Genomic DNA, 20945 nt, shown 5'->3' on the forward strand with positions numbered 1-20945 from the left:
TTAAAACAATTAAAGACCTGAAATATTTCAGTTGGTGTGCAATGAATCTGAAATATATGAAAGTTTCATTTTTATCATTACATTATGGAAAATAATGACCTTCATCACAATATGCTAATTTTTTGAGAAGGACCTGTACATATATCCGAACCCTTAGTGGCAGGAAGAGATGACTGCAGCGTACGTTTTAATCGTGCTGGAGGCCAAGTTCCTGTCCATCAGCTCTTGTAGAAAGGACAGCATGTCACCTAATGGACATGAGGTGGCCTCTACACCTTTCTCTGTACACCAGCGCTGAAAAGCTGTCCGCTTTGATGTGTACAGCGCTGTGGTAGATGCAACATGTGAAACCTGAATTGTGCGCACTACATCCTGTGGGAGACCCATCCTCTAGCGGATCCGTTCAGCGGCCAGACACACAGGTGCTGGCCTATTACTGGGTAACTCCTGGTCGCTCCTCCTGCCTCGAGGAGAGCATCCTCCCTCCACGGCAGTTTCCACGGGCGCCCCGACAGCAGGCGTCGCAGGACTGAGAACCATGATGATTAAAAACATTTAAATGAGCTGCTGTGTGGAGAACCACAGCGCCCCCACAGCTCGTTAAATGTGTGTGCCTTTGTGAAGTCTGACATGTGTGACGTAGGTCTGCTGACGGAAAACAGCTGATATCACTCAACCGGTTCACGTGAGTTGCACTGCTGCCACCTGTCTGTACAAACTGCTCAGCAGCAGCAGGTGTCCAAATAAAGCAGAATTCTCCTCCCTGCTCTGTGCGGCGGCTGCAGAGCAGCTCGGGCACATTAATGGAGTGTTGTTTCTCACAGTTCAAAATTGACAAATCTAGAATAAATCTCATCTTTCCGGTTCGTTGGGACCAGGGAGTGACGAGAGAGGAACGCTGCGTTTTCCTCTCCTTCTGAGACTCTGGAAAATTACATTTAAATCAGAATTTCCTGAGCTTCTGCAAGAGGGGATGAGATCTGTTCTAGAAATGATAGAAAAATGTCATTAGAGTTCCTCCGCACCAGGTTTGAGCTGTACTGCAGCGTGAATCCCCGGATGAAAACGGTTCGCCTATCCGTCTGGAGCGCGCGCTCATTGCCACTCGTTATAAAGTTATCAAGCGGCACGCATTGATGCTGTGAACTCACATGCATGCTGATGTGAGATGATGCGTGCTGAAGGAGAAAGAAAAAACGCGTGCCCCCGAGCATGCAGATCTTTGTGCGTTTGCTGATACTCTGGGACACAGCTCATGTGTTGTGCTCACGTTGTGTGCAGCTGCTCCGTGTAAACGCTCGAGGAGCGGGTGCAAGTATGAGCCGACGTGCCCTGAAGAGTCGTGTGTGCGCACACTCATTCATGCGACGCCTTAAGCCAGGATTGCCGCGGAAGCGCGTTTGACGCTGGTGCGGTCAGGAAGCAGCGTGCGGCATCGGTGGAGCGAGGTTACCACTGGGCTCGGTCTGCAGAAACACGTTCATTCTTGGCTGCGAATCACGTGAGCTTTTGAGTGATTCCACGAGTTGCAGTATTAATTCAGAAAACCTTCTTCGAGGATGAAGGAGCGGAGCCGCTGTGAGGCTTGTGAAACTGTTGACGCCGCGGGAGCGCGCGTTTGACACCACTGTGATGAAAGCGCGTGTCGCTCCTGCCGAGAGCGAGATACGTTACTGGGCTCGTACCGCGGTCTCATGTTAACATTGACGTGAACGGCGGGCGCTGAGAGTTGCGTGCGCGCTTTCATAACGCAGCGTCTTATAGGTGAAGGCTACTCGAGCGTGTGTTGGCACCGCTGGCAGTGAATGAAACAACCTTAAAAGGCTCATTCGTGATGAGCGTGTGTGATGGGGCCGCTTGTCAGATCATTCGTGCTGACAGCCTGGCTAAAAGACACTTCATCATAAAATGATGTTATTCCACATCTTGTGTCGTCAACACACCTCCAGCAAACAGACACCTGGTTATCTTCCCTTGAGCTCTGTTTGTTGTCCTAGAGGGCCCCCTGTTGGTGGAGTCCGGGAAAAATTGAACTTCCGGATGTCGAGGACGTCTGACGGGAGGGGCTGGCGTAGCAGAGCTGGGGAGGCGTTGTGCAGCCGTGGAGCATCTTGAAATGATCTCTCGCTGATGAAAAGGCCTTCCAACAAAAGCTTCTGCAGCTCTCCTGAGAAGAAGGTGGAGTGATGAGCCAGGAGAACCTCTGGGACCCCATTCTCCGGCTGCAATGCGGGGCAGCAGACAGCAAAAGAGGCGCACCTGTTGGGGATGACATCAGCTGCCCTGCGGACGGAGCGTACTGCAGGGGCCGATAGCGTCGTTAGCAAGCAGCCGCTACGAGAGCGGAGAGAGCCGAAGGTCAGAGGGCCCACCGTCTCTTCCCGCCTCTGAACGTGTACGCCAACAGCGTAACGTGTTGTTTGCTGCGGCCGTCTGGAACGCATGCTGGTGAGCTCAGTTGGAGAGCGGTGTCACCATCTGGGTTACGCTAACCGGAGGCACGGGACGCTGGTCCACCTGGACATCTTGCTCCAATGAAGCCTCCGTCAGGCTCGGCTCCAGGGGGCACTGAGGGACTTTTCGCTCGGTGAACCCCTGCTCTGGAGATGGGTGTGGACTGTGGAGACCGGCCCCCACAATCTACCAGGAACAACCGGCTGTGGCCTCGCCCGTAGGACGTCCTGTTGAGAAAACGAGGCCAGATGGATCGAGACGGTGAGCTGGAATGGAACCTAGAAAAAAACAACCTTCCCGCCGGATCATCCGAACTGGCGGGAAAAGGTGTGGGACGTAAAAAAGGGTCCCTTCATGTCAGCCGCCTCCTGGGTTACGCTGGGCAACCCCAGAGGGTGCCGTCGGCCGGGAGCGGTGTGATCGCCGATGCGAAACAAGGTGGGATGAGGTGAGCATTCGCTCAGCCCCCCTTCACCGACACTACGCTCTCCAGGAGGGAATGATCAGCGGGGGGCTGCAGCTGAGCGCCGCCTGTCCCGGAGGAACCTTCCGATTCGCTCCAAGGGTCAGCGATAAGAGGAAAATTACAAGATGGCATTGTCCAGCGTGTAGCGACCTGTCACTGAGAATATTCCTTGGCGCTTACCTTGAAACAAGACTGCTCGTCAGCTTCTCCTCGGGGAGGAGAGCTCACCGGACGACCGGAGGTCGACGTGCTAGGCCAAGCATTCTTAACAAAGGTTGGTCATCTACACAACTTTCGTTCTTCTGACAGTGCTATTAGCTTACTGAAGAAGCTAATAGCTTAAAATGGGAAAAAATGGGAGCCGATTTCCCGCTCTTAACGTAATTTATTTACACCCAGCAGGTGGGCGTGGACTAAATTTTTCAGTGCAATGCTTCACATATCGGGATAAACCCATTAGCGACAGCCTTAAAGCTTTAGAATCTAGCTTTTTTTGTTGTTGTTGTTGTTACCTTTTAGCCATCCTATTTGTAAAAAAAAAAACTGCAGTATGACTTTTTATAATTGTTTATTGTTGTTGCTGTTGTCCATTGTTGTCATCTTTCTTTGTTGAAATCAGGTCTCTCTTGTAAATGACTCTTCGAGGCTCAATGGGATTTACCTGTCTAAATAAAGGTTGATTGATTAAAGAGCGAAGCCTATACGAAATAGAACTGGACAGAGCCAATGAACTGAACACGTTCTTCAATAGGTTCAGTTCAGGAACAAGCTCAGCATCCTCCTCTCTTGCCCACAGCCAAACAGATATACCACCCTCTTTTGACCCAAGGCTGTCCTGTCACACCTCAGATATTTTATCTACCACCTCAGTCATGGACCCTTCTTCTTCTACATATTGGTCTTCAACCAAATCAGAAGATGCTGATATCTCCTTTGCTTCCCCCATCTGCATCTCCAGAAGTCAGGTGAGGAAGCAGCTGGAGAGACTTAACCGAAATAAGGCTGCAGGTCCAGATGGTGTCAGTCCCAGAGTCCTGAAGGTCTATGCAGAGCAGCTCTGTGGGGTTCTGCAGCACCTCTTCAACCTTAGCCTGACCCAGGAGAAGGTTCCAGTGTTGTGGAAAACCTCCTGCCTTGTTCCAGTACCAAAGAAACCTCACCCATCAGTCCTCAATGACTATAGACCTGTTGCCCTGACATCCCACATCATGAAGGTCCTAGAGAGACTTCTGCTGACCCACTTGACTAAACAAGCAAGCACATGGGTGATTCTATAATTGGAGATACATTTGGTGTCCAGGGTCAATATTTTTGGTCTGCTTTGTTGTAATGTTTTCATTTTTTTGAATCTTAATAATTTCTTGGTTATTCGTATGGATCATAATATGTCACAATTCATAACATTGATATAATTACATTTAAATGTGTTTTAAGTAGTTCAATAAACATAACTTCTTGTTGTAACTAATCTGGGGGTGATAATGGACCCGTCTTTAAAACTCAACAGTCACGTAAACATGATGGTCAAATCCTGTTTTTTTCAGCTGAGACGGCTGTCTAAGCTGAAGCCTATACTCTCCATAAAGAACCTTGAGACAGTGATCCACGCCTTCATAACATCTAGGCTTGATTACTGCAATTCACTTCTGTTTGGAATCAGTCAGTGCTCCATTGCTCGTCTACAACTGGTCCAAAATGCTGCAGCCTGATTTTTAACTGGTACAGGCTATAGAGAGCACATCACGCCAGTTTTGGCCTCCTTGCACTGGCTACCCATTCACCTTCGGATCCATTTCAAAATTCTCATGTATGTTTTTAAATCACTGAACAGTTCCGCCCCATCCTATCTCACTGATCTTCTGCAGCCATATGTCCCACCGCGCTCTCTGAGGTCAGCAGACCAGATGCTTCTCTCAGTCCCAGAAACCCGTCGTAAGCTCAGAGGTGACAGGGCTTTCTCTGTTGCAGGTCCACGACTGTGGAATGAGTTGCCACTGAGTGTCCGGCAGGCTCCCACACTCTCAGTCTTTAAGTCTCGCTTGAAGACCCACTTCTATTTGCTTGCCTTTAACACGGTGTGATTTGTTTTGGTCCGGTCTGTTCTCTACTCTGTTGGCCATTTTAGTTAGCTTCTGCTGCTATTTGTACCTGTATTTCTATTTTATGTTTTCCTGTCTGCTGTGCATGTTTGGTTCTTTTGTACAGCACTTTGGTTGGCCTTGTTGCTGTTTTAAGTGCTATATAAATAAATTGGTATGGTATGGTATGGTATGGTATGGTTGTCCGAGATGGTCACTGTTCATTTTTCTATCTTGGAATATGATGGAAAAATTTTATTTTCAATATTTTTCTTTTGAAATCTGTCAATGTTATTTTTTTCTAACCTGCCTAAATAGTCAATTATGCAACAATATTGCAGTAAATAATTAAAAAACATCCTTTTTCATTAAAAAACGTGTGTCCGAGAATATTTTGTCAACTCTGTTACCTTGTGGTTCTTTCCCTTTAACTTTATGGAATTCCAGTCCACAGTTATATAAACTTAATGAAATGATGTCACTTCTTTTTACTGATAGGATCTCAAGCACACAGAGGTGTCTGCCTTCTCTGAGAAATGATTTCAATATGAAAAGCGTTACAACCAAGTGTAAATTTTTTCAAAGTCAATCTTGTTACTGTAATATCATAAGAAAAACACTATAGATTTTTTAAAATGTATATGTTTATCTAAAGGTTTTTAAACCATGATTTTGTTGGTGACATGTGCTTTTAGCATTTATGCTAGCAAGTGGAGTTTTTAACGAAAATGTTTGAAATTGTCAACTCTGTTACCAAGGTAGAGTAACAGAGTTGACATTGTGCAACTATTGAGTAGTGCTTTTTAAAGTTAATGAGTACAATGTAATAAATGCATGAATTAATGACATAATTAAATAAATAAATACATAAATACATTTTTTTCAGGTCTCTTGTAAATGAGTGCTCGAGGCTCAATGGGATTAACCTGTCTAAATAAAGGTTGAATGAATTAATTAATTTTAAAATAATTATTGACTAAATTACAATATTGTTTTTAATATAACATACATTTTTACTCTAGATATGCCACTCTCAGCTGTTGAGAAACAAAGAAGATATCGAGCTAGATGAGATGCCAATACAGACAGAAAAGAGGAGAATTTAGCAAAGGACAGGGAAAGATGGAAACGCAACAAAGAGTTGGGAAGAGTCAGCTTGGTGGCAGACCTAACACCAAGAGAGAGGAGAAGAAAGCAAAGATACTGGAGAAGAGCACAGGCTGCAAGCAGAGCTAGAAGAGTAGCGCAGAAAGAAAAAGAAGACCCAGCGCACATCAACAGTGCAGTTGAAGCGATGCCAAAGGAGCTTCATGTTCTACCTTTGACAATGCAGACACATCAAATGATAACTGTATCATCACATCAATTGATTTATTGTGATGTGAGTTGTTCATGCTTTACAAAACAAAATCTAGTGTGCCAGTGCTACAACACCAAAACCTTCACCTTTCCGGTTGAGCCACTCAAAACAAATGAAGACCAAGAGGCTGTTATTCAGCGGGACAATCAAGATGTTGTGGGGCAATGGTGTATCTTGCAATATGACAATGTTGTCTACCCAGGGACCATCCTAGAAGTCAGTGAAACGCATGTGAAGGTGAAGTCCATGCACAAAGTTGGAAAGAACTGCTTTTTCTGGCCAGCACGAGAAGATGTGTTGTGGTATCCTTGTGAAGATATCATAAGATTGATTCCATCCCCAACCAAAGTTGGGTCTCGGCATGTGGAAATCAAGAAAGAAATATGGGCAGGCATTTCACAAGAATGAATATAGGCATATATTCTAATCAAACCTTCAAAAGAAAGTATTAGTTATAATGTGCCTTACTCCTCCATTCTGAAAAATTCTTAAGGACTAAATACTCTTGTTCATACCTTTTTATATTACCACATGTCTTTTATACTGTTTTACATAACTCTGAATCCTTTAATGTTTAATGGCTCAATAATTACTTTTTAATACTGTTTTCTTACCTGAATTTGAAAAGATTTATTTCACGAGTAAATGTTTTTTTTAAACTAAATCCAACTCCAAAGAAATGTTAAGAAATTGTTATTGTCCTGTCAATTCTGTTACTAAGGTCAACTCTGTTACTTTGATGGTCAACTCTGTTTATTAATAGTTTTTACAAAAAAAAAGAGAAAAATGTTGTTTTTAATATTCTACACATTGTTGGTTGACTTTACCTGTATTTTAGTATTATATGCACAATTAGTTTTTTTAAATAATTGTTGGTATTTAATGAGTTTTATTAATAAAAGTTTGCTCCTATAAAAACAATTCTGTAAATAGTTAAGTATTTTTGTCATATTTTAAACGTATTTTGAAATTAAATACCTTAGTTTGAAGTAGTGTTGTATTAGGACAGTTTATGTAATAAAATAAAGAGAAATTAGCCTGTTAGAATATATAGTTTTTCCAAAACACCATCTATGTTGTCCATAACAGAGTTGACATATTGGACAGTATCCTACAAGTTTTTCCTAATAAAAAGTAAAAATAATATGTAGCTAATGTTTGGCAAAGAGCAAATTATCAAAGTTTAACATATTTTCAATAAAATACCTGAAAAAAAAATCTGAAATTAACAATTTTTTCTTTCATTTTTCAAAAGGCCAAATGTATCTCCAATTATAGAATCACCCACATATCAGGACCCACTGCAGTTTGATTATTGGTGTGGACTTGGAGTTGAAGATGCTATCATGCACCTGCTTCAGCAAACTCACTGTCATCTAGAAAAGACAGACAGCTCTGTGAGAGTTGTGTTCTTTGATTTCTCCAGTGCATTTAACACAATCCAGCCTGATTTGCTTGGTCAGAAACTCCAGAAGACTCAGGTGGAGGCCTCAACAATCGCCTGGATCAAAGACTACCTGACAAACAGACCACAGTTTGTGAGACTGAAGGGTTGTGTGTCTGACCAGGTGGTCAGTAGCTCAGGAGCACCACAGGGTACTGTACTCTCACCATTCATTTTCACTCTGTACACCTCAGATTTCCAGTACAAAACAGACTCCTGTCATCTGCAGAAATATTCTGATGACTCTGCAGTGGTCAGTGTATCAGAGATGGACAAGAAGCTGAGTACAGGGAACTGGTGGACCACTTTGTGGCATGGTGTGGAAACAATCATCTCATCTTGAATGTGAACAAAACAAAGGAGATGATTGTAGATTTCAGGAGAATCAGGAAAAGTTCCAACCCTATTTCCATCATGGGAGAAGAAGTGGAGGTGGTGGAAAAGTATAAATACTTTGGGGTTCACCTGGACAATAGACTGGACTGGAAATGCAACAGTGAAGCTTCTACAAGGAGGGACAGAGCAGACTGTACTTCCTGAGGAAGTTGAAGTCCTTCAGTGTTTGCAGCAAGATGTTGCATATCTTCTATAAGTCTGTTGTAGAGAGCGCTGTCTCTTCTGCCATCATCTGCTGGGGGAGCAGCACCAGAGCAAGTGACTTAAAAAAGATCAACAAGCTCATAAAGAAGGCTGGCTCAGTTCTGGGGACTCCTCTAGAACCTTTGGAGATGATTGTACAAAGAAGGATTCTTCATAAAATGAAGAACATTATAGACAACCCTCAGCACCCTCTTCATCAGACTGTCATACAACAACAGTGTCTTCAGTCAGAGGATTCTTCATATTCGCTGGAAGACAGACCACTACAAGAGATCCTACCTGCCCACAGCCATCAGCATCTACAACTTTTTAATGAAACCAGGATGATGAGTTACATTTAATTTCCCTCTGGGATTAATAAAGTATTTTTGAATTGAATAAGGCCCAATAGGGGCTGACCCGAGCAGGACCTATGGAAATGAGGCTCATGCTGTCTAAATGGTACCCGATCACCAAAAACAGGTCATCAGTTTCAGGAGTTATATAAGGCTGTTGTCATACAAAGGTTATTTAGAATAAAATACAACGGGAGTACCACCATCAGAACCTGTCAAGTGTTCAGAATCCAAAACATGAATTCTCTCACAGAACCATCCTGAACACGTGTATCAAGTAAATACCTGACTGTGGTGGGGAGATAGGTCCATTTGAAGACCCTGTAGCTATCAGGTGTGAAGAACTTGCCTGTTAATCCAAACCAGTGGAGTTGCAGTGGAGAGCATCCTGTGCTCCAGCATCAACGTGTGGCATGGAGGAACTAAAAGCTTTGCAGAGTGGTGAAGGCTGCACACTAGTCTGCTGGAGTCAGTCTCCCCACCATCACAGGCATTTACACCTCCAGATGCAGGAAGAGGGCCACCTGCATCATGAAGGACCTCACTCACCCAGCATATATTTTTGCCAACAGCAGCCTGAACACGAGTCTGTGGTGAGCAGATGGGTGTGAGTACAGCAGCTTTGTTACTCCATGGACCACTTCCTGTGGACTGACTTATGGACGGACAGATAAGAGGTTTGATATTGTTACATCACTCTGTAAAATAAAGAATTTTACTTTATCCACATAAATGTTTTCCAGGAATCTGATTCATGTAAACCTGACACCTGGTTCTGTGGTAGCATCACTGTCAGTTCAAGAATCCAAGTCCCTCCTGCGTAATACACAAACATGTTTTATTTTTTTAACAACCAGCTACATGTAATAATTGAAACACTGAAGTATTTACAAATTCATGTGAAAGAAAAGTCAGGAATACAACATTATCTCTGTGGTCTGAACCTCCACCAACAAGATCATGAACCTCACATCTGAACCGATCTGAACACAAACGTAAAACTCCTTCAACTTTCTGGATATGGTCAGGAGAGAAGGAAGAGTTCCTCAGTTCACGTGGATTTTCAAACAATCCACTGCTTTGTCTTGAAGACCTCCGACCTCAGATGAGGAAGATGATGTCATCAGCCACCATGACCTGGTTGTCGTCCTGCATGCGAGCCAAGGCGGCGCGCACCTCTGGCTCCGTGAACTGATGCTCGCGCTCCTCGTTGATGCCGTCCATCAGCTTCGTCATGCTCACCGACTGCGCGTGAGCCGACTGGAACACGGCGAACAGCGACGACTTGAACTCCTTCAGCCTGTGGAAGAAGAGGATGTGCGGTTACAGGAGTTTCAAGCGGCGCTGAGGTTAAAATGACGAGCGCTGCTCTGGCCCACCTCTCAGCAGGCAGCTCCTCAGCCTGTGATGTGGCCTCCATGGGCTCCTCTCGCTGTGGTCGGGCTGGTTTCGGGGTGCCGGCCTGAACTACAAAACACACAAAGTGAGACAGGAAGTGATGAGAAGCCTCGCTGACCTTCAACCAGCACACACAGAGAAACTGAAGTTATTTTGACTTGTGATCTGGAGCCATCTAGTAGTGGCACACATTCATGTCACGTTTCATTTATCTGGAGCTGGTCACAAGTCCAGATGAGAACGTAGCGACAATACCGCGACCCGTAAAAACCCAACTACCCTCTCACAGCCCTCGCCTCTGGGGAACGCTGGACCTTGTTTTCAGTACCAGGACAGGTACTCGAGAGACGCGAGACCTCGGCTGGATCACAACGGATGAGCAGGACACGAGCCTCGTTGGGAACTTGGGACTTGACCCGACCGACGAGGCGACGCTGGGTCAGGTCCAGTCTCTGCTGCTGCTTGTTCGGTTCACAGAAACAGGATCAAACTGGGAGCAGACTTCTGACAATTGGCTGATAAATTACTACTTTAACAAAAACCACATCAAACTGGGACAGATTTATCGTAATTGTCGGTGTGCAAGTCGCTACTTTTGTCTCACACTTTGTACCCCGCGGTTTATATGCAGGAGCGTCTTATGCTTTTATCTTTTCATAATTTTCAATATTTATACTTCATTTTGAAAGACTTGCTGCCATCTCTTGGTAGCTTCCTGCCACTGGCTGACATTTTTCTTTGACAGAGCTGGGTGCTGTCATTCCCCGATTTGTTACGGAAGCACGATTCGTAGTGTAGCTCATTTGTGCATGCGCAAAAAGGAATACTTCCGGGTCGCACAGACTGCCACTGAATATTAAAGATTAAGGAAAATGTACTGGTATAATTCTGTTTATGAATAAGAACGGTTTAATTTACTTAGAAAATTATGTGCTCTATCTCCGCCGATTTTTATGTTGCTAATTTACGCCACTCGTATTTCTGTTAAAATCATTGACATATTAACGTCATGGTTAATATGATATTAGAGGTGCACCGATAAATCGCCCTGATTTCCTTAATTTTGGGAAATTGGCCGATACTTGCATAAGAAATTGATTTTACCAATTTTTTTAGTTTTAACAATTGTTTAAACTTAATTTATATTTCAGAGCACTACCTCATGGCCCGTTAAAACAAGTTTGTATTGTTTCTAGGATATTGTTCAAGGGTATGTTTTTCAACAAAATAAAATTGGAAAATTGAAGGTGCATTGTGACCTTATAACTTCTGACAGTGTCGCTTATAAAATAAAAATCAGAATCGACAGGTCAGACTTTTTAGAAATCGGTGATCGGCCAGAAAACGAGAAGGGGGTCTCTGCAGACCAAAAGTGGGCGTTTCTGGCGAATAGGCGTTTATGGGCGGCGAACACTGATTGGCTAACAGTATTTAATAGGCGTTTGTCGGCGGCGAACACTGATTGGCTGTGGATAACCCTCAAAGTCACGAGTCATTGATGAGGTAACGTTTCTTTGCGATATTTGACAAAGAAATATGGTTTATTGTACTTATAAAGTATGTTATGTTTTCACTTATGCATTTTATTGAAGTACGTTTATTGTAGGTCACGATAGTTTCGACCGTTCTCTCGTTGTTGTCGTAACGCACTGAGGTAACGTGAGCCTCCACTCGGCTCCTTTTCAAAATAAAAGCTGAAAATAAAAGTTCTTAATACTTGAAAAATAAATATTTAAAAGCTGTGTATAACTGAAAAATATGAAAAACAAATAAATAAAAGTTGTTATTAGCTGAAAAATAAATAAATAAAAGTTGTTAATTATATCTACGTCTTTCTGCCATGTCAGGGACCTCTCTCACTTCAGACTGACTCTAGAAGACCCCAAGATGTTGCCCAACAATGTTGACCAACATCTGATGTTGACTTTCATTACTCAATAATGAGTAATAACTTATTCAATAAAAAGTCTGTAATTTGTCAATAATAGTCAATAATTCATTCAAGAATAGATTATGGGTGTTTGGTATGGCTCAGTGGCTAAAATGGGTTGGATGTTAGAGAAATTACTTAATTTTCAATTACCTGAATGCACAAATTCCTTCATTTATAGTTAAACTTTAGGAAATCAACTTTTTTTTTCTTGTGAAAAAAATATCAAAATTAACTTTAAAATCCAATCCAGGATTAAGTAACAACTAGCAACACCCTAACTGTACTATGTTCTGTGTTTCCAACAGATGCTACGATGACTTCTAAAAATGGATGTCCCAATAAACACAATAAAAAAAATTCAATGATGCATCAAATGTTGTCTGAGTATGTTTTAAGGTAATAACAAATGTGAAATCTGGAAAACAAAGAGAATTCCTGAATCTGTCTTGTGTGCTTTGATGTGTACATAAGTTTATTGGAGGTCCTGAAACAACTTTTCTGAGAACTCAAAGATTTTTATTTTACCTTTGGCCAAGATGTCAGTTTGAAATCAGGCTGCTTACTGCAAAACCAAGAGGGTTTTTAAGACGGTCTTCATTTGTATTGTTTTGTTGACTATAAGCTAAATGTAATTTCTAAAATATGGATAAATCTGATCTCATCATGCAGCATGAGCACCTGGGTACAGGTGTGAGGGCCAAAAGTCTGGGTATGTACTGACTCCTAAATGTGCTGGTTTTCTACTGAAACATGGAGTAGGGTTGACCTTTAAAATGTGAGACAGCTGAGGAAGTTAACCAGTAAACAGAAATACCTGCTCCAGGTGCAGAAATCTTACAGAAACTGACAATCACTCATCTGCAGTGACTGCAGGTTGAACAAGAAAATGTGAAGTTAAAGGAAACCTCCTTTGTCCCAAGGCCAGTTTAAGTATCATTAATATTGTTCTTTCTTTATGAATCGATTGTAACTTTGTTCACATTTTTCAACAACCAAAATGGAATTTGTTTTTTTAATGTTATGGCTAGGTATTAAAAAAACCCTAACATTTAGCTCTCCCCACTACCCAGTTATGTTGCTCTTATTTTGAAATGTAACCGGAAGTTCTGTGTTAAGAGAGGCGGAAAAGAAGTTATGCAGACGTTGCGGCAGTATACTGGAGCAATGTCGAACCGAGACGCCGCCAGTGTTGAACCTGAGACGCCGCTAATGTCGAACCGGTTAACACCATAGACATAATGTGTCTGTGGTTACGGCATTTTATCATTCAGCCTTTTTTTCTATCGTCCAATCAGATGTGGCCGGCCAGACACGCCTATTTTTCCATCGTCCAATCAAATGTGGCCGTCCAGACACGCCCATTTTCCTATCGTCCAATCAGATCCGGTCGTCTAGACACGCCCATTTTCATAAAGTCCAATCAGATATGACCGCCCAGATACGCCCACTTTCCTATAGTCCAATCAGATATGACCGCCCAGATACGCCCACTTTCCTATAGTCCAATCAGATATGAGCGCCCAGATACGCCTTCCGAATTTGCCTGCAGAGACCCCTTCTTGCAGAAAACTGCAATCGGTGCACCCCTAAATGATATGCAGCTTCACCACTGAGCGGCGCTGTTTCACCATGGAAATAATTCATTCTGGATCTTGCAGGGTTCTCATTTCAGTCCAGGATGGGGTTCAGGTTTAATGCGTTGCATATGTTAACTCTAACGGTTTCCAGTCTCACTTGAGAAATGAACAGCAACAGAGCAGCATTTTACACAGAAACACTTCACCCTCCAAACCTCTAGTGGGCGACTCCTTCTGCTTTAAGGAGAGCTGACACAAAATGAGTCTGTGGCTTTGACCAGAGGGTCTCGCAGTAAAATCACACAACACAGCGTTCTTTTCACAGATCAGAGAGCAGGTTTCTCTAAAGATGACCAACACTTACTTTAACTTTCGATGGGAAAAAAACAAAAAAAAACCAACAAAAAAAAAACAACAACTTTCGACGGAACACAGCGTTTTGCGCATGCATCCGAATACGGCAACACTACGGCAAGCCGGCTGTAGTTAGCTTGTAGCTTCATTACTTAGCTCTCGAAGAAAAAACTTTAACGCCACTTGCGCACAGTTTTAAACTAAAAAAGTAACGATTAAACTGACAACTGATTTTACTTCAGACACAGCATTACTGCAGTTAGCCGGTAGAAGACAGATCTTTATCGTAGGCTAAATTTCTATCGTTTCTACCGTGCACCATTTATACCGTGCATTCCTAGCTGCCACACGTAAGCTCTGCACTGAAGAAGAGACTTTCATGGTTTCAGTGCACAGGATGAAGAAAAGAGTGACTTTGGTCGACGATCTGTACTTTTTAATTATTTTAGCCGTGTTAAAGCTGTCCCCCCCTCCCCTGGGTCACAACGTGGGCTCTGATGAGCAGAAGTCAATTCTGTACATATTTTAATAAAAGTTTTTTAATTCTTTCTGTGTGACATACCGGGATCTTATTTTAAGCTCATATCCGAACATTAAACGGAGCGGAGACAACGAACCGGAGGGGCTGTTCCCACGTTCTCCCCCTCACGTGATCTCAGCGGAGGAGAAGAAATGGGATTTATTTTTAAAGCAGTCAGTCAAGGCTGGTACATATTTAAATCAAAGTTTAAAAAAATCTTTGTTTACGGTAAATATGTGTTTAAATACCAGGATCTCATTTAAGCTCATCTCATGCATGAAACTGAGCGGTGGAGACAAGGGGCGTGGGGCTGTTCCCCCTTACTCCCTCTCATATTAGCACCGAGGACAAATCCCGTCAAATTTATTTAAGATAAGATAATTTAGAAAGTACCAGTAGATTTAAAAACAGCAGCTTATACAAATACTGTTTAACAATAAAAATCAATGGTACTATCTGTAATTTAATGATTATTTACCGTATTTGACTTCTGGTCACATGACCTCATTTAGACTTCTCACTTCTGGTTTCCCGGTAAATAATTTCAGTTACGTAGGTGTTTGACAATGTTCTGTCCAATGATTATGCTTAGATAGTAATTGTGTTTATTTTTGAAGGTTGAATGGTTTAAACCATGAGTCATACAGCAAAGACTCATGTCTACTCGTGATCATCATGCAGTCTTAGTGTATGGTGAAAGAAAGCCATAGCCTGTGACGCCATCAAGTGGCTGATTCTTGTACTACAACAAGAAAACAGCACTGATGGAGCCGCACTTTCTTTTATTGAACAGTGGATGCCCGAGGCTTAATAGCCGGGGCGTCTTATTCAAGTACAAAATTATGATTTATCTTATATTTAATATGTGCGGCTTAGACACAGGTGCGTTCTTTAGTCCGAGAATTACGATAACTCTTGCAGGCAAAAACAAGTCACGTGTCTAACGTGAGTTCATGCACATCAGAGCAGCGGTCCGTTTTCTCTTCTTGTTTTGAAGGACAACGTTGGTACCCGTGTGATGAAAGACGTCCAGTGATGGAATTACCTGTCTATGTGCTGTTTACTGTCTGTTAGCAAAATATCTCATTGAACACTGGACGGGGTTTAACAAACCTCTCAGAAAGTAATTTTCTGGTCTACAGCTGATTAACTTTTGGAGGTGACCTAATTCAAGATGGCTGCCACAGCTGAACGACCTCAGCCAACACAAAAAGGGCTTTAACTCAGTTTTATAGATACGGAGTCAAAACTTGGTTTGGTAGTAGCTGAGAGTCATCAATACTCTGAGCTGTAATCGAGCTAAATCTTTGAACTGACACGAAAAGCTGCAATAAGAACCTTCGATGAATTCTGCCCATCGATTTGAACCGGGTTGAAGGATTGTTGTAAAAAGCATAACTAATGATTTATGATGATGATCCAGAGCAACGAACATGAAGTTAGTCTTTCATTTACGTTTTTGTTTTTCTTCAGTCAGTTCTAATTCTGAAGAGCAAGGCTCTGGAAAAAGTCATTCATGTTTATATCTAAATAAGTTCCTCATGACATCTGAACGAGAGGTCGGTTTTCATCTTCTGATAATATAAATATTGACCGAGTGATAAAACGTCTTCAGTGCTCATCGTTAGTTTAAAGGACGTCTGATGTGCAGAGGACTGTTTCAGGTGGAGTCGATCAGAATGGCGTGCGGGGGTGTGAAGCGGTTCTTACTCTCAGGCACATCCTGTTGGTCTGTGAAGTCGTACGGGCTGTAGGGCTCGCTACTCTGAGAGCCACGCCGCCCCCTGCAGGACACAACAGGAAGTGTTAGCCGGAGCAACGAGGGCAGTGTCAAACCTGTTCCCGTCTGCGGCGTTACCTTTTCCGTGTCCTCTGTGAGGGCTGCGTCGCCGCCGCCTCCTCCTCGTCTTCCTCTGAACCAGAGTCCCGATCCTGCCTCGAGCGCTTCTTCTCCTTCTCGAGAACCTGCCGGGTGAAGAGAACCGAGATGTTCCAGAGAAGCCTTCACCACGGCCTGGTGTCCAGGACCACACAAATGGAGCAAACCTTTTTGAAGTAGGCGAACTGGACGAGCTCCACGGCCACCTCCGTGTCCTCCAGCTCCACGGCCTTGCTCATGCGGGCCTTGGCGTGCGCCGTGGACAGACGGATCAGGGTCTCCAGAGTGCGGGCGGTCACAGGAGAGGTCTGAGCACAGAGACCGGGGTCAGAATACTTTTTGAGTTTTTACTTGGTGATGTCTGAAGCTCTGCTCACCCGGGCCAGGTCCGCTCCCAGCTGCTCCTGGCTCCTCAGCCTCGAGTACTCCTCTGCGATGTGATTGGCTGCCTCCTCCGTCAGCACGGGGGTGATGGCCTTGGCGATGTGGATGTACTTCCTCATGAACTCTTTGCTCACGATCTTGTCCCTGGAACAAAGGAAAAGTTGAACACTTGTGTCTCCTGCACCTTTGGATTGAAGTGAAGCAGCTCTTAATGACGCACTTCTTCTTCCTGCTCCCGTGCAGCAGGTTGTTGTGCTTCTCGTAAATCTGCAGCTCCTCGTGCTCCTCCCCCAGTGCGTCTGGGTCATCTGTGGCCAGAACATCTACCGTCCCGCCCAAAGCCATGGCTGCAGGACAAACCCAAGACAACCGTGAGACGTGTGTCGTGCTGCAGAACGAACACCGTGGTGTTCTGAGCCTCTGGTACCTGCTCCCTCCTGCTCCCGGGGGTCACGGTAGCGGTGCATCCTCAGCACATGGTCTGAGATTTCACGGTCCTGCTCGGGGTCCATCTGATCCAGCATGATGAAGAGGAGGTCGAAACGTGACAGCAGGGAGTCCTGCAGGCCGATGTTCTCCATGGGGGTTTTATACTGATTGTACTGCAGAGGAGGAGCACGGAGAACGGGTTTAACAAACAAAAGGTCAAATCTGCACCAAGACAAGGACATGGAGGAGGTCCAGTCATTGTTTGATGTGAACTCTCAAACAACAATTCAACTAAAATGGTACAAATCTCCCACCTGCTGATAAACTGTCTCATACCAGCAAAAAACTTAAAGTGGAACTCTGGATGTTGTTGTAGTTGAGACTGATCCAATCTAAAGAACGAGACAGCTTTCCTGGATTGGACATCTGGGCTAGAACACCAACACATCCAGTCTCTGAGCTCCTGTGTTGTTGCACTTTATATCTATAGTGGACTGTTCCTTCAACTGATCCAAAATGCTGCTGCCAGAGTTTTAATGAGAGTTAGTCTGAGAGATCATCTCTCTCCAGTTTTAGCTTCTCTCCATTGGCTCCCTGTCAAATCCAGAATAGAATTCAAAATCTTACTTCTAACCTACAGAGCTCTCAACAACACAGCTGCATCTTATGCTTGAGATCTTATTGTTCCACATTTTCCTAACAGAGCACTTCGCTCTCAGACTGCAGGTTTACTTGTGGTTCCTAGAGTTTCCAAAAGCAGAACGGGAGGAAGATCTTTCAGTTATCAGGCTCCTCTCTTGTGGAACCAACTTCCAGTTTCTGACTGACACATTGTCCAGTTTTAAGACTGGGCTTAAGACTTTCCTTTTTGATAAATCCTATAGTTAGAGTCGGCTTGGGTTTACTGAGCTATCCCTGAGTTATGCTGCTATAGACAAACTGACCACATTTTTTCACTCTACTGCTGTTTTTACTTACTCTGCTCAACCTGTTTATTGTTTCTACTATTAACACCCGGACCACAGGAACCACACCCGGACCACAGGAACCACACCTGGACCAGCCAGTCTGTCTGTATTTCTGTCCCCAGCCAGTCGAGGCAGACAGCGGTCCATCCTAAACCTGGTTCTGCTGGAGGTTTCTTCCTGTTAACAGGGAGTTGTTTCTTTCCATGGTCACCAGTGTGCTGCACAGGATGGGACAAAGTGAAGATTCCACCACTGTCTGATGGTTTCCTTACATAACTTTTACTAAATTACATTTTTAAAGCATGAGAATGTATCGTAACAAATTTAACTGACTGAATCAGAATCTGCCTCTGAACCCGTTTAATATAAACTCAAGTGTTTTTTTAACGCTCCCTGCTCAAACACCTGGCGTCCTTCAGTCCTGCTCGTCAAAGGTTAAACCTAGAGCTGGACAATAATTCGATCTCGATATATTTCGCGATATACTTTTATTCAATAACGATGATGTGAGTTTTAAGCACATGTTTGATATTTCGATAGGACTACAGCTTCAGTTTCAACCCGGACTGATGTCACGCAGAGCTCGAGTCCAGAAGGAGTCAGCAGGCTAAGCTCCAACACGCGTTAAGTTTTCGCTTCAAAACGAGTGCCCATGACCGTCAGAACGTGACTGAACAAGCTTTCACAAACGAAGAGAAAGCAGATGACAAGTGATAAGAGAGGGAAGACTAATTTGGCGGTGTGGAAGTGGTTCAGCTAGCTAAGATCTGACAAACTGCAGGTTTCAGTGCTGCAAAATGTGTCGGAGAGTCGTTCAAACTAGCGGAGGGAACACATCTGACTTGTTCCATCTGAAGAGTTTCCCCTCGATAGAACATGCCGAGAGTCAGAAGATAAAGCACAAAGTTTGAGCCAACGTGTCCCTGAAACAACAACAACACCCCAGCTGTATCAAAAGAGAAACCCAAGCAGCAAACGTCTGCTGCATGGGTTATGTTATGGTGTTTAAAGTTAAAACTATTAACATATGTTGTTACTGATGACAACATGACATTGAAATCTCATGTAAATTACTTAAGAATAAAAATAGCAAAATAAAGTAAAAGAGTTTTTGAATGACAAAACTTTGTATATATAACGTAATCATTGTATTGAAGTTTGGGGAAAAACATGCAAAACAATTACAAATCCTATTTTTAATTTTACAAAAAAGCTATAAGAATTATTAGTAGGAAGTGCTATGGTCACCCAACAAATATTATTTCATCATTTATTCATTCAAACTTTATCAATTGAAATTATTAAAATTTTATGATTTGGTTGAATATAGTATTTTACAAGTCATGTATAAAGTTCATAAAAACATTACCCCCAAATATTCAGTTAAAATTTGTTTAAAAAAAAAAAAGTCATAATAACCTTAAGGGAATGGAAATGTTTGTAAAACCTCCATTTAGAACTGGAGTGAAGGAGCTGCGTTGTAATTCAGGGAACAGGATTGTAGAATTGCCTCGATATAAACATTTCTAAAACTATTTATGTTTAAAAAGATGATTAACTTTAAGTTGTTAGGAAAGTATGATACCATGTGAAGGACGCCTGATGTTTTTTGTTTTCGCTTTGGGGTTCAAGCCTGAGTTGTTGTTTGTAGTTATTTTATTTTATTAAATAAGGGGCAGATTTTCTTCTTTCTGCACCAGAATGTTTTTTTCTTTTTGATGAATTTGTTTTGTTTCTTTTGTTTCTTTTAAATGAATTAATACATTTAAAAGAAATTGACAAAGTTGAGTTTTACTTGACTGATTTCAAAAGTTTTTGAAGGCTATATAGAAATAAAAGGTGAACATTAATTTTATTGTACAGTTTGTACAATTTTCTGAGGCTTTTATATTGTTTATATCGATATCGGATTATATCGTTATCGACTGAAATGAAGAAATATATCATGATAAAAGTTTTGGCCATATCGTCCAGCCCTAGTTAAACCTAAACTTTATTAAATGTTTAGCGGGTGACGTTCACAGCTAGCTGGCAGGAAGCGTCTCACCCTGCCGTAGACGGGGTTGGCTGCAGCCAGCACAGAGCAGCGAGCGTTCAGCCTGGCGTGGATCCCGGCCTTGGCGATGGTGACCCGTCCCTGCTCCATCACCTCGTGGATGGCCGTGCGGTCCATGTCTGACATCTTGTCGAACTCGTCGATGCACACCACGCCACGGTCAGCCAGCACCATGGCGCCCGCCTCCAGGCGGCGCTCACCTACGGTCAGAAGGTTTAAGAACTTCCAGAGCCTAAAACATTAACTTGTTACAAACAGAAAAAGTGAACGTACCAGTCTCCTGATCCGTGGTGACTGCAGCAGTCAGACCCACGCCAGAGGAGCCCCGCCCAGTGGTGGGGATGGCCCTGGGGGCCGTGTGCAGCACGTAGCGCAGCAGCTGGGATTTGGCCACCGATGGATCCCCTGAAAGAAGACCACACGTCTGACCTGGGCCTCACATATGAAGCCGAACTCGGCTGAAACAAGGAAAGCGGTGGTACCGATGAGCAGGATGTTGATGTCTCCTCGGATGCGCGTGCCGTTCTCCAGCACCTTCTCCACGCCGCCCAGCAGCATGCACAGGATGGCCTTCTTGATGTAGTCGTGGCCGTGGATGCTGGGAGCCAGCGAGTGAGACAGCTGCTCAAACACGTTCTGAAGACCGAGAGAACAGCTAGTCAACGTTAAACTACTTAGTCAGCGTTAAACTAGTTAGTCAGCGTTAAACT

General features: G+C 43.4%; 1 protein-coding gene across 1 annotated transcript in view; it reads right to left on the reverse strand.

Moving 5' to 3' along the window:
* Positions 1-9623: 9623 nt before the first annotated feature.
* The window catches only part of mcm3 (minichromosome maintenance complex component 3), a 14692-nt gene continuing 3370 nt past the window's right edge, over positions 9624-20945 (reverse strand). The window contains exons 7-17 of the mRNA XM_037685262.1: positions 20718-20871; positions 20509-20640; positions 20227-20435; positions 17210-17384; positions 17003-17129; positions 16776-16926; positions 16566-16706; positions 16378-16484; positions 16230-16303; positions 10117-10204; positions 9624-10037 (exon numbers count right to left, since the gene is read on the reverse strand). Of these exons, the coding sequence (XP_037541190.1) occupies positions 9839-10037; positions 10117-10204; positions 16230-16303; positions 16378-16484; positions 16566-16706; positions 16776-16926; positions 17003-17129; positions 17210-17384; positions 20227-20435; positions 20509-20640; positions 20718-20871 (1557 nt within the window). The 3' untranslated portion in view covers positions 9624-9838. The remainder of the gene's footprint in view (positions 10038-10116; positions 10205-16229; positions 16304-16377; positions 16485-16565; positions 16707-16775; positions 16927-17002; positions 17130-17209; positions 17385-20226; positions 20436-20508; positions 20641-20717; positions 20872-20945) is intronic.

The sequence above is a fragment of the Nematolebias whitei genome, chromosome 12 (assembly GCF_014905685.2).
Source record: "Nematolebias whitei isolate Nwh7 chromosome 12, NemWhi1, whole genome shotgun sequence".
Classification (NCBI taxonomy): domain Eukaryota; kingdom Metazoa; phylum Chordata; class Actinopteri; order Cyprinodontiformes; family Rivulidae; genus Nematolebias; species Nematolebias whitei.